At 32.9% G+C, this 14,401-nt stretch overlaps 1 protein-coding gene across 1 annotated transcript in view; it reads left to right on the top strand.

Annotated features, from left to right (window-relative positions):
- Positions 1 to 14,401, top strand: part of sns (nephrin adhesion molecule sticks and stones) — a 216,413-nt gene that overhangs the window by 132,564 nt on the left and 69,448 nt on the right. The window contains exons 5-7 of the mRNA XM_090117137.1: positions 517 to 675; positions 8,781 to 8,856; positions 12,949 to 13,064. Of these exons, the coding sequence (XP_089973263.1) occupies positions 517 to 675; positions 8,781 to 8,856; positions 12,949 to 13,064 (351 nt within the window). The remainder of the gene's footprint in view (positions 1 to 516; positions 676 to 8,780; positions 8,857 to 12,948; positions 13,065 to 14,401) is intronic.

Genomic DNA, 14,401 nt, shown 5'->3' with positions numbered 1-14,401 from the left:
GTTGGTCTTAGACTGATGGCCTTATAGCCTTCCTCGATAAATGGGCTATCTAACAACGAAAGAATTTTCAAATCGGACCAGTAGTTCCCGAGATTAGCGCGTTCAAACAAACAAACTCTTCAGCTTTATAATACCTATTAGTATAGATTTTAACGAATTGTGATGACTGATGACTATTTGTTGATATTACTAGCTGCAATTTATTTATTTTAGTTTAATAAAAAAACTGCTCTTACGACTTTGTCATTATCATTTATCAATAACCATTTTTTTGTTCTACACATTTCATTTATATCAACTTCGTAGTTTCGTCCGTTCGGAAACCTCGAAAACTATGAATAAAAATAACTCATATATCTGTATAATGCAATTAAATGCAGTAATATAGTTATTTTACTATCTTACATGATCTTGGATTTTTTAACATTTATAGGTACCTATATCAACGTTTTTCCCCATGTTCCATACTTCAATCGTATTTCCATGTACTGTATTAACCATATATTTTTGTTCCAGCACCCCCAAATTCAGTGGAGATCGTGAACCACCCCCACAACTCGAAACTGGAGGTGAAAGAGGGGGAGGATGTGGTCCTCGAGTGTCAAGTACAAAATGCGAAGCCAGCTGCTAAGATCGTATGGTATAGAGGCAATCAGGAGATGAAGGGGGAGAGAGGTATGTACTTTTGAAGTGAAAACTTCTTTAGCGGCGTTGAGCACTTTTTCTGTAATGGGTATGAAATCTTAAACTCGCGTCAGGACACGTGACCTGATCGAAAAAGCGTAAGACGGATGGATATCAAACATGCTCAACGTTAATAATCAAGTTTTCACTTCTGCCGGCACTCCCCCAGTGCAACCCGTCTTTTTTTTAGTTATTATTGTAATCGAAGAAATGACAAATCCAACAAAGTAAAAATCACTGAAATCTGTTTAGCCGTTCTAGTTATAAGCGGTTATATATATTACGCCTTCTTGTAAATATAGTACCTATATAGTTTATTCAAACTCAAACAAACTAAAACTCAAACATTTATTTATTCAATTAGACTTCTTCGAGAAGCACTTTTGAAACGTCAATACATATTTTTAACATTTACCACCGATTCGGAAAGCAGTATCTATGGAGAAGAACCGGCAAGAAACTCCATAGTTGCTCTTTTAAATCATTTCAGTATTACAATTTAATTTTACAAAATATTATTAGGTATATAAATATTCTATACCTACTGCTACAACTATAAGCAGTTGAGTTCTTACAGTTCCTGATACTTTTTAGAAATAGTTCTGGCGTTTTTACCTTAACAAACGACATTTGAAAAAACCCGACCTGGACCCGGCTTAACGTGATGCTAAGACGTAATGCTACGACGGGATGCTACGACGTGATGCTACGACGTGATGCTACGGCGTGATGCTACGCTGTGATGCTACGGCGTGATGCTACGGCGTAATGCTACGGCATGTGTTACGGCGTGATGCTACGGTGTGATGCTACGATGTGATGCTACGGCGTGATGCTACGGCATGATGCTACGGCATGAAGCTACGGCATGATGCTACGGCATGATGCTACGGCATGATGCTATGGCATGATGCTATGGCATGAAGCTACGGCATGATGCTACGGCATGATACTACGGCGTGATGCTACGGTATGATGCTACGGCATGGTGCTACGGCGTGATGAAATATGACATAAATGAATTTTCTAGTGTTTCATTTTACGCGAGTATTTCTAAAAAGTATCAGGAACTGTAGAACTCAACTGCACGCGATAAGAACTCACATTTTTTTTTGATCTGCTAATAATGATATGCTAAGTTCACTAACATGATATAGGCGACCTTTAGGTACCTACATGCTAATCTATACTAATATTATAAAGCTGAAGAGTTTGTTTGTTTGAACGCGCTAATCTCGGGAATTACTGATTCGATTTGAAAAATTCTTTCGGTTTTAGATAGCCCATTTATCGAGGAAGGCTATAGGCTATATATAAGACGCGCTGAAACCAATAGGAGACACGCGGGTGAAACCACGCGGCACAGCTAGTAAAGTATAAAATATAAGCTCTCCTTAGGTAAAATAATTGTAAATTTTAATTATGTAATTAATTTCCGATTTTTTCCAAAACGAAATTTTGTTAATCGATCAATTTACAAAACACGAGGGTAGTTTTAATTAATACAAAAATGACAAAATGATTTGCACTGTAATTTAGGGAACAATGTGGTTGATTCGTCTATTAGCTGTACTGTCAAATCAGAGCCTATTGTCCTGCAGTGTATAGCCGCTAATGATAAACAAACTATTGTTTCGTTTATCTAGTGTACTTATAAATAATTAAAATCTATCTATACTAATATTATAAAGAGGAAAAGTTTGTATGTATGTATGTATGGTTTTCACGCATAAACTACTTGACCGATTTTGATGAAATTTGGCACAGGTAATCTTTAGACCCTGAGAAAGAACATAGGCTACCTTTTATTGCGAAATATGTACCACGGGCGAAGCCAGGGCGTACCGCTAGTATAATATAAATGTATCGCCAAATGTGTTGCTAAGCGCAAAACTCGAGAACGGCTGAACCGATTTTGTTAATTATTTTCTTATAATATTCCTTGGAGAGGATGGTTCTTAGGGAAAGGAAATGTAAATATGTACAACGGGCAAAACCGGGGCGGACAGCAAGTAAATGTAATGAGCTTCCGGAAAAACTTAATAATGTATACGTTTTTGTTAATTTTATTTTAACGGGTTTAAAACATCGTCCTCGACATGTAGTCGATGTCGATAAAAGCTTAATTAAGGCATTAATTACACATTAAAATTTATAGTATTTTTTAAACATTTAGGTAGGTTTATCGAATTGACGTCACCTCTAAAAAAGCATTAAAATCTACGCATTTCTTAAAAATATTCGGTGTTACACTTAAATATAAAACATTGTTTTCAAAATCAATTTACTTATACATTTAATATTAATTTTTTTAACAAATAACCATTTCGATATTTTTGTTTGCTTACCAGGAATCGAACCCACAACCTCATTGCATGGAAATACCAAAATTCATTTATTAAAATTAAACACTGTAATTTCAAATTCCATTCTGGATAAACTCAAAACCGCCAGCCTCATCCATAAGTAACAGCATGATAACAATTTTGTCGATAATTGGCTTCCCATCACTAATTGGTTCTGTCATTAATTAAACAAGTTTTCAATTTCAATTTGTAAACAATCGACGCGCTATCGATATCGAAAACAACACTAGTATTGTCGATGTATTAATTTTGCAAGTGTATTATTATGTGCGTGTGGAGTGTAGACAATGTGACGTTTAGTGTTGTGGTTAGTTTATCGATTTTCCAGCTTGAAATGCTCAAATGGGCAAATGGACAAATACTGGTATTCCCTGCGTATTCTATTCGTAAGAGTAGACTGAATTTGAATGTTTGTTCATCTTTAGCGTCTAAAATAGTTAGCAAAGCGTTGAAATTAAGTATTTTGGTACACCATGACTTTAAAAATGATAAAATAATTATTTTATTTTTCAGTATTTATGAGGTTTCTCTCTCTTTACATTCATATTTTTTTAAACTCGTCGTCAGAATAAATAAAACAATACTTAATCAATTTGATATTAAGTTTAATCTATGTAGTATAAATGCGATGAGATTTTTTTTCGCCTTGCTGGGGTGAAAGACGCGGCATCGAATCCCGATCGATTTTTTCTTTCTCAAAATGATAAAAATATCACTCAGGGTTGTCACCGTCGTATTTTCTTACTAGCGCCAGCCCTGTCACGTATTTTCGGTCCGGTCACGGCCACAAAAGTACAACAAAGATCTGGAGTGTCCCACTTCGTAACTTTTTCCATAGCTTGCTATTAAAATAGCGTGTTGTGAGCAAAAATATATACAGGTGAAGGTGTGAAGCTAAATTCCCTGAAAAAAAAATGCGTTTTATCGAAGAATTTCTATTAGTAATACTAAATTTACCTAATTATCAATTTCGTTAAAAGAAAACTGTATTTGTATCCTTTAAAAGCCTATTTTGTTTCAATATAAAAATATCGTATCATTTTCATGTCAATCATCTAACGAAAGTAAATTAGCAATGATTTACACATTTAGTAAGTAATTCGTATAAATAATGATCATATAATGATGAATCCTTGCTATTATTATTCCTTAATAATAATATTATAAAATGCGAAAGTGTGGTTTTTTTTGTATGTCTTTCTTTCCCGTCGGAACAGCAGGATTAAATGATATAATTTATTTTGTATTTGGAGATATTCAAGGGGCTAAAATAGGTTACTATTTACGGCTATGGAATAATTCATTCCCATTAAAATTTCCACGAGCGAAAAGCTAATACGTATATTATAAACTGTATTCTTCGTTATTTATATAAAAATGTCTATAAAAACACGATTCAAGCAATATATGAAAATATTTCACTAAAATATCGAAATAAAGCCTATCCTGGAAAAGGGAAGCGTTTGAAGGGTCGCGTCAAAGTCATTTATGGCATTAAAATAGTAACGGTTTGCGGATGTAAAGAACTAGATGGTGCACATATTTTATCTTTATTTTTAATATATTATCTTCATCATCATCAGCCCATATACGTTCCCACTGCATACAGGCCACTGGGATACAGGCCTCTTATGAGGCACAGGCCATAATTATCTTAAATTATATAAATTTTTATATTTTAGAAGTTATTTACATCCGATTTTATAATGAAGCAAATGAATGAAGATTTATATTTTACTGTGCGCTTTCTGTTCATTTGTGTAAAAGTATTACACAAAGCTATTTAAGTTATAATTAAGCCCTCCAGCTCTTCAGCTATTCAAGTAGTAAGAAATTTTTACATAGCTTAAGGTTTCTCGTCTTATACTAGAATCGTTAACAAAAAGATATTTTCATCAAACCCTCACGAAACAAACTTTAATATAATTACATTTATAAAATCATAACAAAATGCAGTTTATGAAGAATTTTGAATCAGATCAATTACTTAACTGCTTGCTAAAAAACTTAAACAGTCTTTTCCTTATAATTTTATAAATAAAAACTAGTATCTGGGCTATCTAACACCGAAAGAATTTTTCAAATCGGACCAGTAGTTCCTGAGATAAGTACGTTCAAACAAACAAACTCTTCAGCATTATAATATTAGTATAGATTATTTCGAACACATCACTAAACCAGCCACATCCAGCACTCTAAATCAGCAAAACTAGTGATGCATCTAACGAATATCGACATGTTATATACGAAAACCAGCAAAGCGTGCATGACGATATGATTTATCGACATTACCCTTTATGCCATTTTATCGTCAGCCCTTTTTCAGAATTCTACTTATACACGGGATACGATTTTGTTGATAAAACTCTTTTCGAATTAAGTAGATACCGAAATTTTATTTTTTATGTTGTGGTAATGAGATTCATGTTTTATTATTGGTTTATATTCGTCGTGGGTTCGATTCCCACCCGGGGCAAATATTTGTGTGATGGACATAGATGTTTGCAATGTGTTTGGGTGTTAATTATCTATATAAGTATTTATTTAAAATTATATACGAGGCAGGTAATTAGTATATAATTTATAAGATTTTAAACAAAACTGACGAAGCCTCGGAATGCTAATCACTACATAGTATAAAACAAAGTCGCTTTCTCTGTTCCTATGTCCCTTTGTATGCTTAAATCTTTAAAACTACGCAACGGATTTTGATGTTGTTTTTTTAATAGATAAAGCGATTCAAGAGTAAAGTTTTAGTATATAATTTATTAGGGTTTAGACAAAGCGGGCGAAGCCGCGGGCGGTAAGCTAGTACTAAATAAAGATTAAATCATTAAACATTTTTCGCAATGAGAAATGTTCAGTATTTTATCATTATTCGTTTTTAAATGATCTAGAGAGTACTTGAGTACGCAGCGTTGATTTTTGTGAACTCTCCTATTTTAGGGTTCCGTATACAATATATTTTTTATATTAGAAAGATTTATCTTTATCTTCTTTTGCTATATATTCTAATATTTAAAGCTGAAGAGTTTGTTTGTTTGAACGCACTAATCTCATTAACTACTGGTCCGATTTGAAATATTCTTTCGGTGTTAGATAGCCCGTTTATCGAGGAAGGCTATAGGCTATATTTCATCACGCTAAGACCAACATGAGCGGAGCATTACGGGTAAAACCGTGGGGCACAGCTAGTTGTAAATAAAACCAATAATCATTTCTTGAGACTCTTGTGTTTGACATGAATGACGACTGCAAACTTGGAGGGATTTCGATTTATTATTTTAATTGCTTCTCGTTCTATACTGATCGTTTTTTATGCAAATCAGGAATTTTATTAATTCACACTTACGGCCTTTTATTTTGGGTATTTCTGAAAACTTATACGTGGTTCAGTAGTTAATGCATCTAACTTTAAGTCATAGGTTCGAAAAATAAAATTGATTGTCAATGTGATTGTCGATGTTAAAATATATTGTGACATAACTGGCATGAAAAAATTAATACGACGATCGACGATACTTAAAATTTAAACACACTTGTGCTTATACTTTTCGACCGTGATTGATTATAGCCGAATCCCTTATGAGAAATTTTTCATCGGACAAAATATATCAACAAAAATAAACTAATGATAAATGGCTATAATTCTTACAATCCTCTTATAGAAAAGAATCCTCTCGAATACTTTTCTATAAAATTAGCCGCACTTTACGTTACATTTTGAACTAAAATTTCACCCTTGTAGATCTTTGTGTTAGCGCGCTTATATACATACCGTCAGCTTTGCCTTTCATGTACAAAAATAATTTATACTTGCTTCGTTGGAGCACGTATAAACTTTTATAACGTTTCATTATATTCGGCGTTGTAGTTAAAGTGCGAAAAAAGACATAGTTACATCTATGCTAATATCATAAGGCTGAAGAGTTTGTTTGTTTGAACGCGCTAATCTTAGGAACTATTTATTGGTCCGATTTAAAAACTACTTCCTGAGATTAGCGCGTTCAAACAAACAAACTCTTCAGCTTTATAATATTAGTATTTATACTATTACTTTGAGCAAAACAATAAAACGCAGACGTACCAAGGGACGGATTACAGCACACTCTGTAATCAGTCTCTGTGGAACACTAATACGAAATTGTCGAATTAACTTGAGTACCTCCCTGGCGCGTAAGTTTGCTGTTTTAATGTTTCGTCACTTACGGCCAATTCGTTTGGGGCTAAATGTGTAGTGTGTATGTGTGTGTAAAGTGCGTCACACACGGTGAAGATACTATAATATTTTATCTTAAGATACTGTAATATTTTATATTACAGTATCTTAACGCATCCGGTATCAGCGTTCTGACCATCATTTTTCTTTTTGTCATTGCGTACTAAGACCCCTGTAGAACCGCCATCCTGTTACAAATGACCCGAAATTTTGGTGGAAATTGTAACAGGATGGCGGTTCTACATGGGTCTTAGTACGCAATGAAAAAAATAAAAATGATGGTCAGAACGCTGATACCGGATACCTTAAGATACTGTAATATAAAATATGACAGTATCTTAAGATAAAATATTATAGTATCTTCACCGTGTGTGACGCGCTTAAAAGGGATTTTACAATGTAGATAATTTAAAGTTTTAAACAGATATTGATAACTTATTGAAAAGGATATCTAATTATTAGTGTTAAAATTAAATTTGCTCATAATTTGCTTAAATAACTATGTTTTGAAGAGTTTGATTTTTCTTTCTGAAAAAATTGAATATGATGATATCGGGATTTAATTTTAACGAGAGCATTTTTTGTGAGTGTCTATAAAATGACGTACTTACAATTAAAAGAAAGAAAAAACGTTTATTTAATGACACATAGCCTCACACGTACCTACATAATGAAAAACAATTTATACAATACTTATAAAAATACACATTGAAGTGTGTAGTCTAAAAACGTTATGCTTACTAAAAAGGTAATTTATTTCTCATAAAAAAAAATTACAACAAAAACCAGCTCCATGTATTTGTAGTCCATAAAGTTCAAGAATAACAGTGGGGTGGAGTGGGTGATGTTAAATACTTTCTCTATGCAAATGCTCCATAAAATATAAATTTCGTATGCAAAACTGGTTCTGTGTTTTGCACAAGTTCAGGAATAAGTTACGAAACTATTGTTTGGAACTTATAAAAATTACATGGTTTTATAATTATGGCTGTACATAATTAATATTTTTTGGTAATTTGTATGTGTAAATATGTAGGGAAAAATGTTTGTTGATATCGCTCGAACGGCTGTGTGGATTTTGATGTGTGTAACACGGTTAAGAAAAAAAATGTGTGCGTGTACACACGTAAGAAGTGAAACTTCTTTATGACCTTATTTTTCAAAAAATAATTTACTATATGCAACTTTACAGAAATACTATAATCACGCGTGGTAGAGATAAGAAAAAGATGGCGCGTAACGGAAAAATGTCACGCGTAACGAAAAAATGTTACACTAATTTTTTTTTCAACACCGATAAAGAAGTTTCACTTCAATAAAAAATTTCCTGTATCGTAGGAAAAGAGGGTGTATGATAGATGTCAATATGATTAGGATATGAATTAAAATAACATACGAATTTGCTCTTTTGGTTAATTCTTTTACCAAAAGAAAGCATCAATTAGTGCTGTAATTTCATATATTTTTTTAATTAATATCTAAAACAATTTAATGTATATTTTTGTTCACAGTTGCCAACGAAGACATCAGAGAGGTGGAAAGTGCGAACGGAAATCCTAAAGCAGTTAGATACACTACAATATCAAGGTAATTATTATTTTATATATCAAACTTTAAACTATTTCATCTAATATCGAAATTGGATGATTCGATTTTAACGAGACTTTCATAGATAGATAACGTTCTTAAAATACGCAGCAACTTTTACACAATCAAAAATCATTTGTTATATTTGTTACAAGTAAAAAAAATTTCAAAAAATGAAGTGGTGTTTTTTACGAAATATTTATTCACTGTTAAACAGTCCTTAAATACTCTCTTTGTAAAAAAGAAGACAGCATTAAAATAAAAAAAATCAACTAAAAAAAACAGCCGCCTCCTTGGTACAGTGGTTGACGCGTGAGCGTAGCACCGAGGGGTGCTGATTCCCGGTGGAGACGAAGAAAAAAAAATGTCTCGGTCTGGCAGGACACAGAAGGCTGATCACATACTTGTCCCTAAAGAAAATCGATCAGTGAAACAGATGTATAATGTATCTGCCCCTTACCCCACTACGGGACATGGGACTTCACACAAAAATCTAAAAATTACTGCATATCCAAATAGTAAAAAAAATATATTCAACTAAAAATGACTGTAATACATCCACAAAGTTCAATTTAAATAAGCATTAAACATTTACCACTTCATTCGCAAACGAGACTAGGTTAGCACAAACTTGACCAGACATCAAAGGCGTAAAACATACTGTAAAAATCTTACCAAGCCCCAGTAATTGGGTTGTTAAAATTTAAATAGAAACTTCGTAACACATTATGTCCTTGTCATGAACGTATATACAAATAAATTACTTTTTGTGAAATGTTCTGACTTGAGGCGCTCAGGGATCTGACGGAATCTGGTTGTGATTTAACTGACTGCGAATGTGAGGATTTTGTTTGTTTGGGCAAAAAATTTGATTAGAATAGTTAATTTGGAATTCTCAAATCTGTACTATATAATATTATAAAGTTGAAAAGTTTGTTTGTTTGTTTCAACGCGTTAATCTCGGGAACTTCTGGTCTGATTTGAAAAATTATTTTGGTGTTAGATAGCCCATTTATCGAGGAAGGCTATAGGCTATATATCATTACGCTACACCAACAGGAGCGGAGCACAGCGGGTAAAACCCAACAGCTAGTTCAGGGTAAAACAGAAACCTAGCTTTGGTTAGCATATCAAAACTTATTGTACATATTTATCCAACAATCCTGAAACCCATTCCATCTTGCCGACATGACACGGGACAAAAGTTTGACGGGGTTGAAAATTGATGGGCAAAACTCGCAGATTTATTTAGCTGTGTGACAGCTTTATTCATCTTGGAATTTGTTTGTTATTTAATGTGTTAGGCAAAATTGCGGTAATGTTTCTGTATGCAAATGTGAAATTTGTATGTTGAAAATGATTGGCTGAATTCACAGATCTTCGCTGCTAGAAAAATGCAGTTGAATGATTTTTCGTGTTCGTATTAAATATAATTACCTATTTGTGTTATAACTATATTGATAGCTTCTGTATTAAATTCCCTAGCAAAATTTACTTAATTTGCAACTATATCAAATAAGTATGAACCTAAAATATCCTAAAATATCTTTATCTCAAACCATTCTATAAACACAAATTAATATTTACACGCAAACATTAATATGCCTAACCTAAACAAATCTGCAATAGCCATTTCACGAAAGCCTGTCCAACAATCACTAAATAATAAAAGAACTGCTATAAAATTCCAAGACACCTTAGCTTGTATATACGAGACTCAAGCATCTAATTGTGGATGCTAATGAGAGTCGTGCTAGACATTAGGTAACACGTGTTGATGTCGTTTGCCTTCCTGTGGCATAAAAGGCTATAAAACCCCCTCGTCTTTTACTCCTATTTTAACTTCTAATTTTCTTGTCTTATGATGATTAGGACCAAATTTTTTGGGTATTTGTAGTTCCTGTTAATTGGGTAATTTTCTGGTAGGACGATATTGTTAGGTGCTTGAGGTTAAGGAAATAATCTCCAGACTGTTCTTGTTTTTTTAATGTGTAGGAAAAATACTGCTGGTACATTTATTATATCTACTAATAGGGCATTATTATGAAAAGTTGTCTTATGTCCATATTGTCTAGTTTGGAAATCGAACATTTTAGGTGTAGAAGATGGAAATTACGCCACATTTTTAGGTCTTTTGAAATCGGTTAATTTAAAGGTTAAGGAAATAATCTCCAGCCACTTTATCTTCAAGCAACATAAGGACACCAAACGGGGTATACTGAAAAATGCCCAAATACAAAAATTCGGTGCATTTTACAGCCGCCATAATTCCTCTTGTCAGAGCCACGACAGCACGGGTTTAATTTCGAATAATATGCAATTTATTTCAACACATTTTATAAAATGGGCTAAATATAAATCGTGGATTTTGTTTCTCTTCTCTATATAATGATTATGGTTTAAGAATTTTATTGGTGTACGTTTCGTGTCGCTTGACCTGAATAGCCTTTGGAAACATGTTTAAGTGGGAATAATTGGGTCAAGCTTGCCGGGAGTTATCACACGGTTGCAAAAGATTAAGTAGCATATTAACTGTATGCTTTTTCTTTAGATTTGTGATGCTTAGAAACGTTTCGTCACGCAGTTTTACCAGATTTTTCGTTTAATAGATTTAAGGATACAGTTATAGTACAATTTTCTTTAGTATTCATCTTTGTATTCATTTTGCTTAAATGCCATTTTGTATGAAAATCTTTTGAATTTAATCAAGTGTCGTTTTTATTTTGGTGTTAAAGAACTTCTTTGTTTTTGGTTGTTTATGCATTGTGTTTAACGGCAACTGAAATAAAAATTTCTCTCTTATCTTCAAGTATCGTCTAATCGAGTTAAATTTAAACCAGAATCTTCAAACTAAATCCAATACCACCGGTAAAGAGAGTTTATTTCGCGAAGCGCGGAGCTGTCAGCCGCAAGGTACCAATACCAGGCTAGGTGACGCTAGGTGACGTCAGGCAATTATATGAGACGCGAGAAGATATGTCGATGTTTTTTTATTTATTCAACTAGCTGTGCTCCGCGGTTTTACCCGTAGTGCTCCGCTCCTGTTGGTCTTAGCGAGATGATAGAGCCTTCTATTATTTATTCTATTATTTATTATATACTATTATTTATTCCTTGATAAATGGGCTATCTAACACCGGAAGAAATTTTCATGTCAATATTACATTATAATTTTGTTATATAATACTAGCGGTCCGCCCCGGCTTCGCCCGTGGTACATATGAAAAATAGATGTTGGCCGATTCTCACACTTACCCGATATGCACAGAAAATTTCATGAGAATCGGTCCACCCGTTTCGGAGGAGTATGCAGACTAACATTGTGACACGAGAATTTTATATATAAGATTATCATGATGATGATCCCAAAGAACTGTCCTGTGGTTCTTATCTTCATTACAAAAAATATAGATTATTGAATGATATATCAGATTTGATATTTTACTAATGTTTTAAGTAATTATTTGAAATGTACAAATACCTGAATATTATTTTCAACTATATGTTTTCCGTTTAAGAAACACAAAATAATTTCAAAACGGTTTACCTGTATAATTGAATACTACACGTGGATTCAATTTTATTTACTTCAGCTAAACGAAATATTTTATTGAAAGGTATCAATTTCAACATCGATATGTGAATAGATTGATACCGTTTTGTAAAATACCTTTGAAAAATTCCGACATGTCTTTTTCGTTTATCTAGTTCATATTATTTAAAATCAATTTATATTATATCCTACTAATATTAAAAATGCGAAAGTTTGTGAGGATGGATGTGTATGTGTATGTTTGTTACTCTTCACGCAAATACTACTGAACCGATTACTTTGAAATGAAGCACACATATAAATGGTAACTTAAATTAACACATAGGATAGATTTGTGTGAACTATGCGGGTTTTTCTTTGAAAACGCGGGCGAATCGAATCGAATAATTATTTATTAATAAGTATTTATTTAAAATTATTATGTATGTTTATCAGCCATCTGGTTTCCATAACACAAGCGAAAGCTTAGTATGGGATTAGATCGTGCCGTGTGTGAAAATTGTCCTGAAATATGTAATAATAAATCGTTTTTTCTACAGGGTGCATTTTAAAGCGACATCAGAGGATGACTACGCAGATTTCACATGTGAGGCCCGTCATGAAGCCCTCCATAGAGATTCACCAATGCGAAGTACTATACAACTTAGTGTGCTATGTAAGTATTTATTTAATTTATAGTTACATTTTTAGATTACTTTTAATATAAAAATACATAAGCGATGAAAGAAGTTGATTTTCTCTTGTAGGGTAAGGGATACTTCACTTAAAAAGTTATATAATACAAAACAATTAGTTGTTTAACTATTTTTTACGTAATCAGCGCAAGTAAAACTATAATTTCTATCAAGCATAGTACTTCATACGGGACACCCTGTATATGTATTTTATTTAACACTAGCGGTCCGCCCCGGCTTCGCCCGTGGTACATGTTTACGTTTTCTCTACATAAGAACCATCCTCGTACTTCAAGGAATATAATAAAAAAAGAATTACCGCAATTGGTTCACCCGTTCTCGAGTTATGCGCTTACCAACACATTTTGCGATTCATTTTTATATATAAGAAAGAAGATATAAGATTATATGAGCAAATATATCACCAAACTTCAAATAATTGCCAAGTAATATCTAATTTGGGAACTAAATATAAATCAGTAATCTAAAAACAACTCAGTATGGGGTATCCTAATTTTGTTTCAGACTACGCGGGGGCCTGAAGATTTATTTAGGTTACCTATAGACTATAAGCTATTTCTAATTGGTTTTATGATATTTTGTTTTAATAATTTACAATATGTGTATGATAGACGTTGCGAGCAGTTTAGTTTTTATGAAAATGAATATAAGATGACGATTTTACATACTTACTTTGGTATATACTTGGTAGATATTTGTATGATGAAATTCGGAAGACATTTGATCATTGTTCTAAAAGAAAAGAATTCAGTAGTAATGATATTATGTGCAATTCAGTTGGTATATTTACCTAACAAAATGATGTAATTTCAAATCCAAATCATTTCCATTTATAATCAACTAGAGGTCCGCCCCGGCTTCGCCCGTGGTACATATTTCGCAATAAAAGGTAGCCTATGTCCTTTCTCGGGTATCAAAATATCTCCATACAAAATTTCATGCAAATTGGTTCAGTAGTTTAGGCGTGATTGAGTAACAGACAGACAGACAGAGTTACTTTCGCATTTATAATATTAGTATGGATTTTAAAACATATTGTAAGTCAATTTAAAAATACATGCAATTTATAAATTAAGAATCACATTTTTCACAAGTATTGTACCAGTCTTCTTCTTTAAAACAATTCCCCAGTACGATCATAATATTCCACACCACAAAAACGTCATAGATTAGACAAGATAAAACGCAGACGCGGCATTCCAATTTGTTACCTCCAAGTAATTGTATCATAACGACAAGATGAGTGAATCCCACATCTAATCCCACTCCTAATCCCAAATAAGTGACGCCATTCATA

The sequence above is a fragment of the Colias eurytheme genome, chromosome 27 (assembly GCF_061535395.1).
Source record: "Colias eurytheme isolate Ceu_HAF_F1 chromosome 27, ilColEury1 Martin Lab GWU primary, whole genome shotgun sequence".
Lineage (NCBI taxonomy): Eukaryota > Metazoa > Arthropoda > Insecta > Lepidoptera > Pieridae > Colias > Colias eurytheme.
This window is presented reverse-complemented; position numbering and strand designations above follow the sequence as displayed.